General features: G+C 59.1%; 1 protein-coding gene across 2 annotated transcripts in view; it reads right to left on the bottom strand.

The window, feature by feature from the left end:
- The window catches only part of OLFM1 (olfactomedin 1), a 35,725-nt gene extending 23,017 nt beyond the window's left edge, over positions 1-12,708 (bottom strand). Inside the window, exons 1-2 of one of the 2 annotated variants that reach the window (XM_060300225.1) lie at positions 12,401-12,708; positions 331-480 (exon numbers count right to left, since the gene is read on the bottom strand). In XM_060300225.1, the coding sequence (XP_060156208.1) occupies positions 331-480; positions 12,401-12,466 (216 nt within the window). In that variant the 5' untranslated portion in view covers positions 12,467-12,708. Of the gene's footprint in view, positions 1-330; positions 481-2,371; positions 2,613-12,400 lie in introns of those variants that run through there. The other variant, XM_060300224.1, reaches the window with a different exon arrangement.
- Between the last annotated feature and the right edge of the window lie 4,380 nt (positions 12,709-17,088).

The raw sequence follows: 17,088 nt of genomic DNA, 5'->3' as shown, positions 1-17,088 counted from the left end.
CTGCTGGGCAACAGCTCTGAGCCCTCTGGACCACAGGCTGTGGGCGTGACCCGGAGACGGCGGTGTGGGAGAGGAGCCCCAAATGCTCCCTCGCTAAAGCCCACGTGACTCCCAGTGGAGCTTTTCGCCTCCTCCTGGGCAGCGCTGGGGGAGTCTCCGTTCCTCCCTCCCTCCCTCCCTCCCTCCATCCATCCATCCGTTTCATTCATTCACCAGTATTCCCAGTGGGCCATGCCAGGGAAGAGTGAGGTCTTGGAGCTGGGACGGACCTGGCTGCTAGCGTGGGCACACAAATGCACACACACGCGCACACACCCTGCACGGACTCACCTTCTCCAGTAGCTGCCTCAGCTGTTTCGTGCGGGCATCCCGTGAACACATGGTCTGCTGGGGGGCGACCACCGTGCAGATGCACCTGCCCTCACTGTCCTGGGCAGAGCTGTACACCTGCCAGCTCTCCTCAGGGTTGGTGGGCAGCACCTGGAGAGCACGTGGGGCGAGGGAGAGGGAGGGAGAAAGGTGAGACCAGAAAGCAGCGCACCGGGATGACCGTCCACGTCCAGCCCCTGGGAAAGGGCAGGAAGAAGTGGTCCAAAGACATGTGCCGACCGTGGGGAGGTACAAACAGGGAGGAACACAGACGGTCTCCCATCAGGATCCCCAGGGCTGGAAGGGAGTCAAGCAGGCATGACTCTTTAAAACATTTTTTTTAATTCAAGGGACTTTTAAATTTAGGGGATGTTTGGAGTTTTGGCATCTGACCCAACTGATAGGCAAGGTGGAAGGGAGGGGGGACCGGAGACTGCATGCTGGTTGACTCACAACGGCACGGAACTGAGAAATAGGATCTCCTCCCGTAAGGTGAGCACGGGAGGCTGGCGCAGCCTCTCTCTGCTGCTCCCTGGTACTGGAGAAGCAGAACCAGTGGTACTAGCTGGGACCCAGCAGCCTCTTAGCCCAGAGCTGCGATGACCCCGAGCCCCAGCAGTGTTCCCGCTGGCGGTCTGGTCAAGGCTGCCCGCAGAGATGCTGGACTTCAACTCTGCACAGGCTGCCACCCACTAGCCATTGGGCAGATGTCACCAAGTTGCTGGTGACATGTTGGGCAGGGGTCACACCCAACCTCAAACCTGAGGTGTGCCCAAGGACGGTCACGAAACCAGAGCTGCACATGGCTGCTGACATGGTGACATGGCTGGTGTCACCTTGCACCCAGCTCAGGTGGTCCCGCCCATGTACACGGGGCAGACAGACACCACTGTCCGAAAACACCCCGGGTACAGACCCTGCAGCCTGCCCGGTGGCCTCAGGTAGTCACCTCCCTGCTATTTTTAGCGTTGGTATGGGGAGAAGTTGGGTGGAGGGAATCCACAGTAGATACATTTCATTTGATTCATTTCCAACCCCAGGAGCTCAGGACCCAGAGGTAGGAACAAAGTCATCAGGAAGAAAATGCTGCCTGCAGTTCTCGAAAGAGCAGGTGAGGTGAACGGATGACCATCTTAGAAGGGGTCACCAGGAGACCTCCTCCCCGAGCACTGCGCCCTTGGCAGCCCAGAGGGAGCGCGAGAGGGAGCCGCGTGTCCTTCACCTCTCCTTTCGGCTTAGAGGGAGCGAGCCTGAGGCGCGCCCCTTCCTCCGCCGGCCCCGCCAGCGGCCGTTCCCCGGTGGTTCCGGCTCAGCCTCCGCTCCCGCCACCACCTAAGTCAGTCCAGTCCAGAGGCGGCTCTGGCCGCTCACCCCCTCCCCCAAGGCATCGCGCGGAAGGCAAGGGGCGAGCCCCGCAGCTGTGGCTCCGCGGGCCCCACCCGGCCCCTCTACACCCTCCGCCGGAGGGGACCTTATGGATCTCCGCATGGGGATGGGAAGAGAAAGACGCCTTGGGACTTTGAGGGCAAGACCTCCGGAGCCCGCACGCCCGCCCGGGCCCCACTCCGGCCGGTCCAGTCCGGCTTTTGCAAAGTGGGGCGGGCTCAGTTCCCAGCCCCGGCTGGACCCAGCCAGACTGGGGTCCACCGCGTCTCCACCCCTTACTTGCTGAGTGACCTTGGACAAGTCCCCAAGACCCCTGCTTCAGTTCCCTAACCTTATCAACAAGGGACTTATTAGTTGAACGAGGACTCCAAGCCTCTGAGTCCCTGGGCAGGCTCCCCGGCCCCGCGAGGGGACCGGGCAGAGACAGCAAGCGCCACACAGAGGGGACCGCGGGCGGAGGAGTGGCCGAGGCTGGGGTGTGGGGAGCAGGGTGGCCCCCGCGCGTGCCCTTGCCCCTGCGCCCGGCTCCCCCGCGCGGCGCCCTCCCGCCCGGGGCTGGGGACCGGGAGGGAGCGGGCGAGGAGGCCCCGCCAGGGCGGGCGGCGGGCGCACTTACGCCGGTGCTGCGGTCGAGCGTCCCGCCGCTGGCCGCCGAGAGCTTGGTGGTGTTGAGGCCCACCAGCGAAGGCAGCGTCTGGGACATCCAGTTGGTGATCATGGCCATGGTGCTGAGCACAACCCCGATCTTGAGCAGCGGCACCGACATCGCGCCTGGAATGCCTCCTGCGCCCGCGCCGCGCCGGCGCCGGCTCCGCGCCCCGGGCAGCCTTCAGGCGGCGGGCTCCGCGGCGGGCAGGGGCGCCCGGCCGTGTCCCCGCGCCCCCTCGGCCCGCCGCCGCCCGCCCGCCGCCGCCGCCGCCGCCGCCCCGCGAGCCCCGGCCATGGCCGCGCCGCCCCGGGCGCCCGGGAGAGTGGCCGCCCCGCCGCTGCCCACCGTCCTCTGCCACCCGCCCGCCGCCGGGAAGAGCCGCCGGCTCGGGCTCTGAGCGCCGCGCGGGTTGCGCGCGGGGGCCGCGGCCGGGAGGCGGGGACACGTCCGGGCGGCGGCCGACGCAATCTGCCCAGGAAACGGGTGGATTTTTCCTCTCCACTCCGGCTCCCCGCCGCCCCCTGGCTGCTGGCAGCGAGGCCTGCAGAGCCCCGTCACCAAGGAGTAGGGAGGGGGTGGCCCGGGAGGAAAGACAGACCACCCCCTCCCAAGTTGTCAAAATCCGCCCGCGCAGACGGCGGCGTCCCTAGCGCATGGGCTGGCCGCTGCCCTTCCACCCTCAAGGTCGCCGGCCAGCGAGCCCCAGGCAACCCCCTGAGACCCACCCCATCCATGCCCAAGGCCTCCGCCCCGCTGCCGGGGACTTGCTTGGCGGTGGCCCCAGGCTTCCTCCAGCCCGGCAGCCCCCCGAAACCCAGCCAGGAGGGCGAACTCTTGGCGGGCTCCGAAAGCAGCCCCTGGTGGGGGGTCTCCAGCCCCAGTGCTGGGGGAGGGGGCTAGGGGAAAGGCCCTTCTGGGAGCCCGGGACAGCCAGGAGCCCTAAGGCCTTTGCTGGCAGCTGTGGCACCGCCCAGTGTGGGCTCCTGGGTCCAGGTGGGCATGCAGCAGGGGTGCAGAAGCTGGGTGTGGGTTTGGGGCTCAGGCCTCCGCGCAGGGTTGCTAAAACGGCCCCACCCGTGGTGAGTGTGGTGCAGGTGGAGCCCTGGTCAGGGGCCTGGGGTCTGTGGCTGGGGGGCGGGGGGGTGTCCTCACTGGTTCTCCAGGTGTGTGTGGGGTCCTGATGCCCAGGGAGAGGGGCAGGGCAGGCTGGCACAAGTCCCCAGCCCTCGGCAGCATGGGTGTCAGGACACACGTAAGTCTCCTTGGAAGCACAGGCCTGACTGGGTCAAACATCTGAATAGTGCTTTAGAATTTGCAGAAGGCTTCTCACGGGAGATGAAAGGCACTTCCACCAGGCCTCCCATGAAGCTTTCCTCTGCTGCGTCCCCCTGTGTAGCAGGGACTGTTACCGCCAGGATGGTCCTGGCCTGAGCACTGGTGTGAGACCCATGAGCTGAAGGGGTTCCTTTGGTTTGTTAACCTGGTTAATGCACGGATCTGTGGCAGCCTCTGGGTTGGAAGCAGCAAATTTCACCAGTTGGGGAAGGGCGCCATCTCTCAGCTCCAGCGGGTACTGCAGGCTCTGCTCCGCGACCGCGGTGCTCTGAGTCCCGCCAGCTGGGTCTGGGGGTGGGCAGCAGTCCCCCACTCTCTGCCTTTCTCCTTCAATGAACGTTTAACACCGATTTAGGGCCGCAGGCTGTGCCGACCAAATCACTCACAGCCGCTTCCCACTGCGGAAGGACATGGACCACTTATTTTGTCGGAACAACTTCCAATCCAATCTCCAAAACCTCACGCCGTCCATTGCGGAAGCTGCAGGTATTTACTTATCACCTACTATGTGCAAGATGTGGGGTGCAGTGTGCTGCAGACCCCAGATCAAAACCACGACACGAGGTACAGCCCGCTGTAAACCCCAGGACAGAAGCAACAGCAACGCGACAGATCAGACTCCGGGCATGGTGCGTGAACGAAAACTTCCGTACAACCAACCGAGCGCATGCATCGCCAAGAGAAGCATCTCGGAGTGGACACTCCGTGTACAGACTCTGGGACCAGACAGCCTGGGCTTGAGCCCTGGTTCTGCCCCTTACTGCTTGTGAGACCCTGGCCGAGGTAATTAGCCCTTCTGTCCCTCGGTTTCCCCATCTGTAAAACGGGTTTAATAATAGCAGGATGTGTAAGGATCCAGTGAGTCAGTGCAGGAGCAGACACGGCAGCCAGTAGGGGTGCCCATCCTCGCCATCCCCGCTTTGCAGAAGACCAGAGGTGCTCCGAGGGGACGCTCAGCTGAGCGACTGGTGCGAGAGCCTGTGACAGATGCCCCTGGACACCTCCGCCCCCTCTCCAAAGAGCTGCTTTTGGCTAACGACCACCCTCAAGAGATGCTGTTGATACAGACAGTACAGATGCAGAAGAGGTATTCCTGGACGGGAAAACAGCTCCCAACACCCAGAGCTACGTTCTAGGAAGGGGAGCTCCAATCACAGCCGATACAGAGAATTCGAATAAACCTCTCCTGATCTGAAGAACTTCTGATCTGATTTCACGGCAGTGATGTCCCGCGGAATTTACAGTGGGTGCTCTAAATTAGAAGAGCTCCAACCTGGCTGGGCTGTTCAGGGGAGGAAATGAAATCCAGGTCATTCACACCCAGGAAGCCAAGTCCTGCTCCAAAGACCTGCTGGAGTCTAGACCACCCAAGGGTTGAGGAATGCCTTCAGCTCCCCTGGCCCGGGACTCTCCCAGACTCTCCAGGGGACAGGCAATTACGGCCAGCCTGGAGATCTGAAACCCCCTCATCTATTTCTCCTGAGCCTGCAGTCCTGATAGGGAGCCTGAAAGGGTTTACGGCATCCCCTGAGGCATGGCTGAGAAGCAGTCTTTTGAAAAGATTTGGGTTATCCACACTGGGCTGCCAAACGTGGGCTGCACCCTGGAATTCCTGCAGCTTCCTGGGAACTCAGCTGACCCCAGGAGGTCAAGGCATTGGAGGGATGGGAGAGAAAGCTGACTCACCCCCCCACCCCCACGCCTTTAAATCCTAGTCGGAATTGAATAGACGCACTCTTTTCGCCCCTCCCACCCCCCAGCTGACTGACCGAGGCCCACCCTGGCCTCCTCCCACACCCTCTGCTCCCGCTCTAGAAAGTTCCATGCTCCTTTCATAAACGTTGCCTCAGACTGTCACACCCAGACAATGGGAGGGAGGTCGCAGCCCCCCCTTGTCTTAGTTGCCCCAACAGAAATGGGGTCCAGTTCGGGAGAGGCACTTTGAAGGACAGGGACAGGAGAGTTCAGCGGGCACCTGCCCTCCAGGCTGAACGCATGGCTCCTGGGGCCCCACAAACATTACCATCTCCTATTTTCTGGGTAAGGGGACTCATCATAACTAGTGGAGGATGGTCTGGTTTCTACTGAGTAAGTAATTGATCTTGACATGAATTAGAAGGTGGTGTCATTATGAAAACATCTAAGAGTCAGCTCTGGGGTCCAGCTGGGTTAGGGTTAGGAAACACCCCAGAATGTAACACTTGCTCAGAGCAGAGGACTCGGTGCTGCTGGATTTTAGAGGCTTCCACACGTGGCCACTCCCCGGAGCACACACTCCGCCCTCAACCCATCACCAGCATCTCAGACCAGTGAGGACCCTCTGCCTGTGGACCCCAGACGTGGCCTCAGAAACCTCAGCCCCTCTACCAACGGCTGGTATCGACTCTGGAGCAATCCCTCGCGTTGCTTATGGGGTGACTCAGCCAATGCCCTCTCCCCCGAGGCCACGCACCACTGATTCCACCTGTGCAGAGTCACCTTGACAAGATCTGGGGGCTGGACTGCCCGGGTGGGGCACAGGCACCCACCCATCGGAGGGCAGAAGTGTTTACAACCCCGAGAGCTCTCCTCTGAGTCCTGCTATGCTGTCAGATCTACCAGCAGCATCCTGGGGTGATGAGTAAAGTTATTTATGATATTAATGAATACACCTCTGTTCTTTCTTTGACCCTCACACCCCCAAAGCACCACTTGAAGCAAGTGGGAGTGACTTTCCTTCCAGAGCCACCCGTGAGAGCCATGTGCACCCTGGGGACATCTGTGCTGGGAGCTTTAAGCTCCTGGAGCGTGTCCTGTGTGCTCACTACACTGTTGCAAGGAACCGAACTGCCCTAGATGAGCGTCTCCGGGTGAGGGCTTCCGAGGAGACAAAGCCTGGGGCTTCGGCACCTTCCACCCCTTCTCTCCGCTGGACTCTTCAATCCACACTCTTCCCAGTCACTCGCGCTCTTACTGACCATCCAATTTTAAATGCCATTGAACCGTACATCAGAGACACCCAGGCCAGGTCCCCACTGCCCAGACTAGAGCGAGGAGACGGGGAAGCCCATGTCTTCTAAACACCGCTCGAGAGTGAGGGAGCCACTGTTGCCCACTGTCACCTACGTGTTCGTCATGGGACTTAACCTGGGTGCAGAAGAAGGGGAGACCCTCTGAGCAAGGAGGAGCCTTCTTCGCCGCGGCTGCCCCATAATTATAAATTATGCCAAATGTAACAAACAGCGTAACCAGGACCGCAGGCGTGTGGGGCGATTTGGAGATTTAGATGTTAACATCAGCTAAGAGGGTCTGTGTCTTTTTTCTTAATTCCTGGATCTCAGTCGTCAAGCAGATGCTGGGAGATTTGAGGGGTGCGGGGCTCCCTGCATGAACCTTTAGGCTGGAGAGAACCGAGGCGGGGCACCCAGTGCACCCTCGAAGGCGCCCTCCGCCTCCTGGGGTGAAAGGGCTTGTCCGGTTCACCCAGCCTCAGTGGCAGGAAGCAGACCACCCCCAAGGGGTCTGACACACCCACCCCCCGCAGGCTCTTCCCCTTCGAAAAGCCAAGCTCCAAGTTCAGAGCAGGCCGAGCAACGGGCCACACAGTTAGAGACACGGCTCTCAAACCCTCTTCCAAAGGCCCTATGAGCTGCCGTGACGGCACCAGGCGCCCCCTTTCTTACTGGTTCTCAGTGGTGTTGAGCCGTTTCTCTACTTTTTCTTCTTCTCTCTCCATCTTAACAAGAACATGAACTCGGGTGTCAGACAGACCGTGGAGCTGCACCTGGGGTCTGTCACCTCCCTGCTGGGCCACTGGGCAGGTTACTGACCCCCTGCGCCCCCCTCTGCCCCTTGAGCCTTGGTTTCCTCATTTCGAGACCGAGGACGACAACACAGGGTCACCGGGGCGGCTTCTACCCGACCCAGATTAAGCTCCTGGTGTGTTGGGGGGGGATGTGTGACACTTGATGACACTCCAAAAATATGAACCCTCGTGACTGGTTTTCTCCCTAGTGCTTTAAGCTCCTGGCCAGTTTCTGATATGTAATAATCTGAAAACATGAAGAGATGTGGACTTTCCTGTTCCATTCTCTCCTCCCTTACCTGAGCCATGGGAATGACCTCACGGCTGCTGCTTCCGGCGGGGGAGAGCATCTACAGGGCACCTCTCAGAGCCGAAAAGCAACTCCTGTCCCCCGCAGCACCCGTCACAGCTGGCGTGTGTCTAATTCAGTTTAGCCAGTAACTAGCTCTGGATTACTTTACATGGGATGTTAAATAGTGATTACAGGGCCCGATAACTTTAGGAATAAATACGACCCAGGTCAGAAAATGACCTTCCTTTTTAGTGCGGAGAGCTAAAGCGCGTGGGACAAGGGGCAAATTGCTTCCGGAGATGAAGCGGCCGCCTGCTGCTGAGGGGTTACAGCTCCCGCCCCCCCGCTGGCACAGAGCCTTCTCCCTGGAAACGGGAGCAACTCTCTCGTGCGGGCTGTTTGCGTGTCTGGAGATGGTCTCTGGCCAGCCCCCGAGGCAGCGGCCAACCTCAGTGCAAAGACGGGATCAATCCCATGCATGCTGAACTAACTGGTTTAGGAAAAGGCCCCCATGGTCCTGAACCCCCCAACTCCCTGGACCACTGACACCCCAGCATCCAGGGCACACGTGGGCCTAAAATCTGGGGGACACGAGGGGCTGGGGCACATGAACAGGACGTCAGTGGGATCATTGGGCCGAAGTTTTGATTCAAGCAGGTGACAAAATTCATGCTTCCGTCTGAATGGACGGTTTTATTCTTGTTCAGTTTGTTCAGGGCGATGGGTTGGGGTCTTCCACTCTGGCTGAATCTGAGGAGGAGCGAACGGATTTGCAGTGATGGGATTCTGAGTGGCTAACTCCACGCCAGCCGCTCCGTGACACCTGCCTGTTCAGACACAGCACCCATCACCCACCCCCACCTGCCTGCCGCCGAGTCCACTCCCATCTCTTCTCAGGTGCTGAGACCTGCACACAGCTAACCAAGCTCCGGAAGAGCCCACAGCAGTCGGCCCGTAAAGCCTGAGGGCACTCGACAGCCCCGGTGACAGCTGGCGCTCGAGGGTGCCCTGTGCTCCTTCACAGCTGGAGCCCCGCCCTATCCCAAGGGGTCGGGGTCGTCATATCGTTAAGAAAGACCACTTCTGGCTTGGGGACTAATGAGAAGAGCTCCACTTCACTCCTGAGATAAAGCAAATCCCTCAACACTCCTTTGTCGAACTCCAGATACAAGAGCCAAGGTTCTGGGCCCTTCTCCATGCCGCGGCGTCTGTGTGCAGCCCCGCTGCTGCCCACCTGTTCCTTCCCGTCTTCCTGCCCCGGCTCACCCAGGTGCAACCTTGGACCCTGCGCAAATGGCACCCCTTCTCCAAAGTGTTCTCAGCTGCCTCCACTCTGACCCCAGAGCCCTCATGGCTCTTAAACAAATAGATATGGCAGAGCCTCAGGTCTCCCCACTGAGCACCGTGGCCCGGATGACAGACAGCTGTACTCAGCATCACCAGCCCGGCTTTGACCGCGTCAAGCCCGACCAGCTGGCATCTGAGAGCTGCATGTGGCAGGAGAGGAGGACGGAACCAGAGTGCGGGTTTGTAGGGGGGAGCCATCTTCGAGCATCAGCTAGCTTCATCCTCCTTGTTTTAAAAGGGTAGACGTTCAGGCCGAGGCTCAGAGCCTTTCTCAAGGCAACCAGACAGTGGCTGGTGGGACGGGGAAGGGGAAGGGCAGCCGGGTCCAAGGTCATTGTCACAGAGCTGCCCACCCCTTTCATGCCATCACACATGGGGATGACGTGCTTCTCTCAAGGGAAGGCGAGCTGGAGCTGGGCTGGGGTGGGCGGGGCTCAGGCAGCCCCAGCGCTGCCCCACCACCCCCAAGATGAGAGATCAACTCCGAGGACACTTCTCAAGGAGTTTGAAACACCAGCCTTTTATTGAAAATCACAGAACAGGACCCAGTCAAGCATCTTTCCACCTGAGGACAGAGTTCATCTGGGCCCACAAACCTGGCGCATAGTAGGCCATCCATCACTGATTGGCATTTGACTGAGTGGCTCATAAGCGCGCTGTCGGGAGAACAGATGGCCTGGCCATGTGCGCTACACTCCCCCCCTCCCCCCGCCCGGCTGCCTGAATCCTTCAAGCAGCGCCTGTGAAGTGCAGGTAAAACCCATACGTTTCTGACTTGTTCCCATCTGGACGGGTCCTAACCCATAAACATGGTGGCCCTGGAACCTTGTGTCCACGTCCCTTGGAAGGGCCCTAAGACTGAGGGTGCCGCTGTGGGAGCAATTTACCTAAAGTGGAAGAGGGAAAGGGTGGAGGGGAGACAGACACAGCTCAGTCACCGCTGCTCTGCTCTCCTTTTCCTGAAGCCCAGAGGTATTTTACTCATCACCCATGTAGGCAGCATTTCTCCTGACACCGTGCAATGTGGCTTCCTAGGATCGAATTACTTTGGGATCAAGAAAGCAAGGTTCTTAGGTAGGGGTGTCCCCAAGGAGCTCTCAGACTATTCAGAGCAGCCCAGCCCTGGACCCACACCCACTCCCAATTCCAGCTCCTGCCTTAGAGGTGACTGGTAAAAGTGAGAGGCACCTGGCCTGACCCCAAAGAAGCCCACCTGGGCAGGACCGGGGTAGCCGGGATCCCTGGAGCTGGTGGCTGAGCCAGCCACTCTCTCACCCCTTCACAGATTTGAGCTGGCTGGAGAGATTTTCGCCAGGTGAGCCTTTGCTCCAAAATGCCACCACAATTAGGGATACTGGGCTCCCAATGGAAGATTCTGAAAGCACAGCCTCAGAGGCAGGCACGGGGAGGGCAGGGCCTGCCTCCCGGCTGTGTTGAGGAAGGCATTTCCCTGAGAGATGCCACAGCTCAGCTTCAGAAAGAGGAGCCTTCCAAAAAACCCACATCGTTTGCCTTCCTGGCCCCTGGAGGGCCTGGGCTCGGGGAGCTGACCAGGGTCCTGAACAGGACGGTGCGGCTGTAGCCGCGTGGGCAGGGGCGGGCCACGTTCAGATGGCTGGCGCCGCCAGCGTGGACAGGCGGGAGCTCTCACCACCGAGACAAAGCTTCCAACTGAAGCTGAACCAAAAGTTTCTTCCAAGACCGGGGGATCTTTAAAAAGGCTGAGAAGTGAACCTCTGGAGGAGGGCGGGGAACAAGGGCTCAGGGAGCCTGCAGGTGAGGAGGCCAGTAGGGCTTGGAGGGCCCAAGGGCAGCCACGTCCAGGGCCACCCAGACCAGCCATCTCTTCCCCGGGATGTCTAAGTAAGGCACACGCTGCCCGGCTCCATGTCTGTGGGGTGCGCGCTTGTGGAAGAGTGTGCGTGAGTGTGTGTGTGTGCACATGCATATATACAGTGTCCATTCACAGAGCACGAGTGTGCCCCTTGGCCAGGCCTTCCCTGCAGCCAAGAAGACTTCACTCCCAGAGACCGTGCAGAACCTCTCCAGGGGCCTGGCCGGTTGTCTGCCTGGCACCAGCAGGGTCTCCGAGGTTAGGTGGGACAATAAACCCTTCCGACGCTGGGGCCGAGGCTGCACTTCCCGGGAGAGCTAGGGAGCCGGCAAGGGCTTCAAGGCAAAACGGGAAGCTTATTCCAGAGCCTTCTCTCCTGTGATCTACCTCTCACCCTCTCGTCTCTCCTTTGTTTCCTCTTTTATTCTGAGAGGGAGGGAGGCACGGAGGGAGAGAGGGAAGGAGGGTCGGGGCAGCTGGCTCTTGGGGCCAAGGTGCTGGCAGCCCATCCACTTCCTGGACTTGCAGCCTCTCCCAGCTCAGACCGTGGCACAGTGGCACCATCCAAAGGGCATTTTAATGTCACTCTGAGCAGCCTGGCTCCCGAAGCTGGCAGGTTCTTCCCAGCACCCCGGTGCCAAAGCAACACCTCCAGTCCGGCGCTCCCAGACAGCCCTTCTCCTCCCAGACGTGCCAGCTCCGGAATGCATTTTTAAAATGGAGAATACCAGCCGGAGACAGGCTCTCTAACAGTACATTGTTCAGGGATGGCGAGCCCACTTAAAATGCCCAGCGGTCCCCACACACGCTTGCCACTCACACTTCATGCCGCGAATGTGGCCACAACCGCCCCCCAGCCCTCCACATGGAGCCCACAATGCACCCCAGCCCCAGACACGCCGCCCGCCCTCCCCGGTCTGGTCTCCGCGGCACCATTCCCACCGCCAGCCCAGGGAGCCCCAAGGGCAGCATTATAGCCAATGCAGGAGGCTCCAGAAGAGGGATGCAGGGGGTGGGAGTTAGGTCAGATCCACCTCTGCAAATGCCAGGGGCTCGGACATCCTGCTCTGTCTTCCTCCCAGGTGACAGTAGCAGCCAAATGGCGACCCCCACCCCCAATGCTGCCCTTTGAACTTCTCAGCAGAGAGTGGTCAGCCCGGGAGTCCAGGAGGGAGGGTTCAGGGCTGAGGGTCCTGGGGGACGCGGCAGCACTCTCGGGTCAGCCTTCACCCCTTCCTCCACCCCAGGCGCGGCTGGCACTCTGGCCCTCTCCCCAAGCCCTTGGCTGGGCGCCCGGGCAGGGGTGCCGGGCCGCGCGGTAGCTGCTCCCCGACTTTGCCGGGCTCCCCGGGGCCGGGCGGGCGCCTCGCAGGCAGGGAGGAAAATGGCGTTGCATGCACGTACTTGAGTGAGTTCCGTGCCCATGAGGATGAGGAAGAGGAGGCTGAGGAGGTTCCGGGCCGGTCGCATGTCTCGCGAACACCTCCCACGTCCTGGCGTGCGGGGAGCCCTGGGCGGCCGGCGACTGCGTGGACGCGGACGCGCTCCCGGCTCTGCTGGCTCCGCGGCGGCGCCCGGCGGTGTCCCCGCGCCTTCAGCACCCGGAGCAGGCGGCGCGCGGGGTCTGCTGCGCGGAGCCTCTGCTCTGCATCTCGAGCGCGTCGAGCGGCTCCGCGGTCGCCCTGCTGGGTGTGCGACGGCTGCGGCGGGCGGCGGGCTGCGGGCGGGCCGCCCCTAGGCCCCTCCTCGGCCCCTCCTCGGCCCCTCCTCCTAGCGGCCCCGTGCCCGCAAAGCTGGGGCGAGCAGCTGGGCGGCCCGGGTGCCAAAAGTTTGCTGGGGAAGGGGAGGGGCGGGGGGGCGCAGAGGGCCCCGCGCGCCACGCTCACGCGCGGGAGTGGGGAGGGCGGCGGCGGGGAAGCAGACCGGGACAGGATGTGACATCAAAAAGGCGGGGGAAATTTAATCGGAGAGAAAACTCCACCCTGGCTGGCCGCGGCGGCGGCGGCGGCGGCGGCGGCGGCGGCGGCGGCGCTCCAGGGTCCTGGCAGCTGGGATGGGGACGCAGGCGGACGGCGCTGGAGACCCGGGCCCCCCTGGACTCAACGAGTGGACGCGGAGTGGGGATGGGGAATGGCAGCTGCGGGAGGTGACCTTAGAGGCCACCCTTTAATGAGATAAACTGAGGCTGAGACCCAGGAAGGATGATTGGCGGTGGGCGAGGGGGTTAAAGGGGGGTGTTCAGAGCTAGAAAGTGGGTCATCTGGCACTGACAGGTCTCCTTCTTCTCCTTCTGCGGTGGCTAGCAGAGGGCGAAGAGAGAACAGACATTGCGTGCTGGGGGTTCTGTCCCCAGGTGGGGCGTGTGCGTGAAGGTCTGTCCTTGTTTTCGCGGTTCGCGTGCATACACGGAGGTGGGCACGCACAGGCCCGTGGGTCTGCCCTGGGGTGTGTGCACATGTGTTCAGATGGAAGCCAGACACAACTCTGCATACTCAAGATGCCTTCGCTGACCAGGTGCCTAGGAGAGTGCGGTGGGCTTCCAGACCACCGAGCCCCGTCAGTTGTTGTACCCCCAGGCCTGGAGATCACCCTCCAGCTGGTGAGATGTGCTTTCTCCCTTCCCCCCTCTCTGCGTCACCCCCAGGCTCTCCTTTCACATGTACTCCCAGCCCAGATCCAAGTCTTAGACCCCAGGGAGCTTATCCTGGGGGCCACATTTTCCATTTAAATCCCCCATTTGGGGGGAGAAGTCCCTAAGCACCTCTGTTTTCTGAGAAGCTAAGACGGCAATAGGTATTTAGAAGCACGTTTCTTATCTCTTTTCCAGTGTTTAGCGTTTACTCTTTGGAAAATAAACTCTATAAAAGAAATATCTAGCAACAAGAGGCTCCAGACCTGGTAATTACAGAATGCAGAGCAGCAGGGGGTGATGCGGCCCAGCCCTCTTATATCACAGATGGGGAAGCGGGAGCCTGGGGGCGTAACTCACATGGGGTCACCAGAACAGGCGATCTCAGAGCAAGGATGGGATGCCAACCCCTGCCCTGTCAGCGTCCACCCTGGCCTTGAGGGGGCTCTGCCTTGAAGGAATTCTGTCCTCTGAGCCAGGGGACAGAGTTACAACCAGGGAAGCCTGGTTGGCCTTTCTGGTCCAGGGCTGGCCTTTCTGGTAAGGAGTGAGCTTCCCAGCCCTGGAGGTGTTTAAGCAGAGAGAGTTCCTGTGGGATGCGCCCAGACTGAGTGGACCCTGTGGGTCTGAGATGAGATGGGAGGAAAGGCGAGGTGCAGCTGCGGGGGCTCTTTTCTCTCTGCCCTTCCTCTGTCTGATTAACCTGCGTGTTCTCCTTCTCCTCAGTGAGAGAAAGCTGTTTGTCAGCCCCGTGGCCTCTGGGCTTCTGGTGACCCATGAGAGATGCTGCATTTGGAGCTGGAGGGGCTGCTGCCTGGTCCTGGCCCTTCCTGGGAGTGGCTCTCTGAGCCTCATTTCCACTCCTGTAGAATGGGGTTGAATGATGCGGTGCTGCCTGTCTCACAGGCTGTTGACGAGATCAAGGGCAGGAATGGGTAAAAGTGTTTTATAAGCCTGAGAGAAGGATGAGGAAGGAGCTGACTGAGCCTTGCAGCGCCCCAGACTCCACCCAGTCTCTCCCTCAGCAGCCGCCAGCGGCGCAGAAAGGGACAGAGGCTCAGAAGCGTGGGCGGCATGGTCACGGAGATGGGATGTGACCCAGTCTTGGGATTTTGTTTTATGGACGGGGGAGGAAGGCTGTGTTGATTTCCTCAGGTGGGCTGAGAGCTAAGATGTAAGAGTAGCAAGAATTGCTTTTTGTTTTAAAAATCATACAACTACAGCAAGTCCCCTACATACGAACGAGTTCCGTTCCCAGAGCGCGTTTGTCAGTCTAATTTGTTTATAAGTCCAACAAAGTTAGCCTAGGTCCCCAACTAACACAGTCGGCTAGATAGGACTGTACAGTAATAGGTTTATAACACTTTTCACACAAACAATACATAACAAACACAAAGAATAAAGAAAACATTTTTAATCTTACTGTACAGTCCCTTGAAAAGTGAAGTACTACAGTACAACAGCTGGCATCCAGGGGCTGGCATCGAGGGAGCAGGCAAGAAGAATTACTGACCAGAGTGGGGGAGAGGAGGTGGGAGATGGTAGAGCTGAAGGATCGTCAGCAATAGGAGATGGAGGGCGAGCTGCAGTTTCACTCACGCCTGACGTTGATGGAAGGCACGTCCGCGTCTTTGAAAGTTCGCAACTTGAAGGTTCGTATGTAGGGGACTGACTGTATGGGAACCAGTAATTCCATGTCTGGGCAGATACCCAAAGGAGTTGACAGCGGATTCTCACAGAGATATTTGCACACCCATGCTCATAGCAGCGTTACCCACAACAGCAAAGAAATGGAAGCCCGTGTCTGTTGATAGATGAATGAATAAACAAAATGCAGTATTTATAGAATGGAATATTATTCAGCCTTAAAAAGGAAGAGGATTCTGACACAGGCTTCAAGGATAAACCTTGAGGACATTACACTGTGTAAAATGAGTCAGTCCCGAAAGGACAAGTGTTGTATCGTTCCACGTACATGAGGTTATCTAGAATAGGCAAATTTCAGTTCGACAGATCTGAAAGTCAATTAGAAGTTACCAGGGACCGAGGGAGGGGAGGATGGATAGGGAGTAATTACCTGATGGTACAGAATTTCTGTTTGGGGTGATGAAAAATTTGGAAATAGCAGTGACATTTGCACAAGATGGGAAATGTCATTAATGCCACTGAATTATACTTAAACTCTTACTAAGTATATTTATATATTTTACTATATTTAATTTTTACCACAATTAAAATAATAATGTGATATACCAAAACCATTGAATTGTATACTTTACGTGGGTGAATTGTATGGTCCGTGAATTATATCTTAAGAAAGTTGTTTTAAACAGTTACACAGACTCATTATTTTATTGCTTTAAAAATTAACATACAAAGAAGAATGTAGCAGCAGCAGCAAAAGCCCACTGCCCAGGATAAGCGGTGCTGTGGCTGGGTAGTCGTGATAAGACATTTTCTCCGTGCGTAGGTGCAGAGGAAATACCAGAAGGAAGTGTCAGATCATGTCCCCTAAAAGCAAACCTGACCCCTGCTGTGGGGGGGGGGTCACCCTCCCATGCCCGCCCCTTCTGCGGGATGAGGCAGCCCCTACCTGCCAGCTGTGAGCAGTGCGGGGGGGGGTGTCGCAGCCCCAGGAAATGCCCAGGACGTGCCAGGGTCACAGGCTGGAGGCAGAGGACAGATGAGCAGGCGCTAATGGGAGGGCCTATCACCCCCACACGCAAGGAAACCCTAGCTTGCCCTTGAACTTGACAGAGGATGGGAAAACGAAGTCAAACTGAACATGGTGCTACCTGAACGCTCGTTTATCTTCAGGGCACAAGCTACAATCTCCTGGAAGAACCCTGTAATACGGAGGAAGAAAAGTCTGCATGGACCCTTCCCCACCTGGTGGTGGACGCGCCTCTGCGCCGGGCTTCCATCCCGCCCACGTTGGCCACACCTGCTTTGACAGAGGGCCACGTTCCTTTCCTCTTCCTCTGGCCTCCCCTCTCCCTTCTCTGCATCTTCAGGGCGTGTATTATTTTACATGATCGGGGTTTATCATATTCATGTCCACTCCTGCCACCCAAGTCCCCTCGTGTTTTGGTCCTTGTTCTGGGTCCAGTGCCCACCCCCATGCCCCCAGCAGCCCTTCCTGAGTCCTTTGCTCCCGTTCACTGCTTTGGGGGTGGCTGAAGTCGGTGTGCGAGGGGGGGCCGCGGCCCCCCATGCGGCCACACCTCTCTGCTGACCAGGTGAGGCTCCTGTCTTTCTTCTCACCCTCCGGTTCTCCCACCTGGGAGTCTATGAAGCCCCCAGAGCAATGGCTCCAGGTAGAAGTGGGCTTGGGGCTTGGTTTAAGCATCAGTGACCTCTTGTCCTTTCATGCCGGCCCTGAGCCCCTTCAGCCGGTACAGCAGGTCCCGGTCACCCCAGCGCCTCTACTGCTGTCCTCAGGAACTCAGGCGAGAGCTCAGAA

Source organism: Globicephala melas, chromosome 6 (assembly GCF_963455315.2).
Source record: "Globicephala melas chromosome 6, mGloMel1.2, whole genome shotgun sequence".
Classification (NCBI taxonomy): Eukaryota; Metazoa; Chordata; class Mammalia; order Artiodactyla; family Delphinidae; genus Globicephala; species Globicephala melas.
Note: the sequence above shows the minus strand (reverse complement) of the source record. Positions and strands in the feature narration are given on the sequence as shown.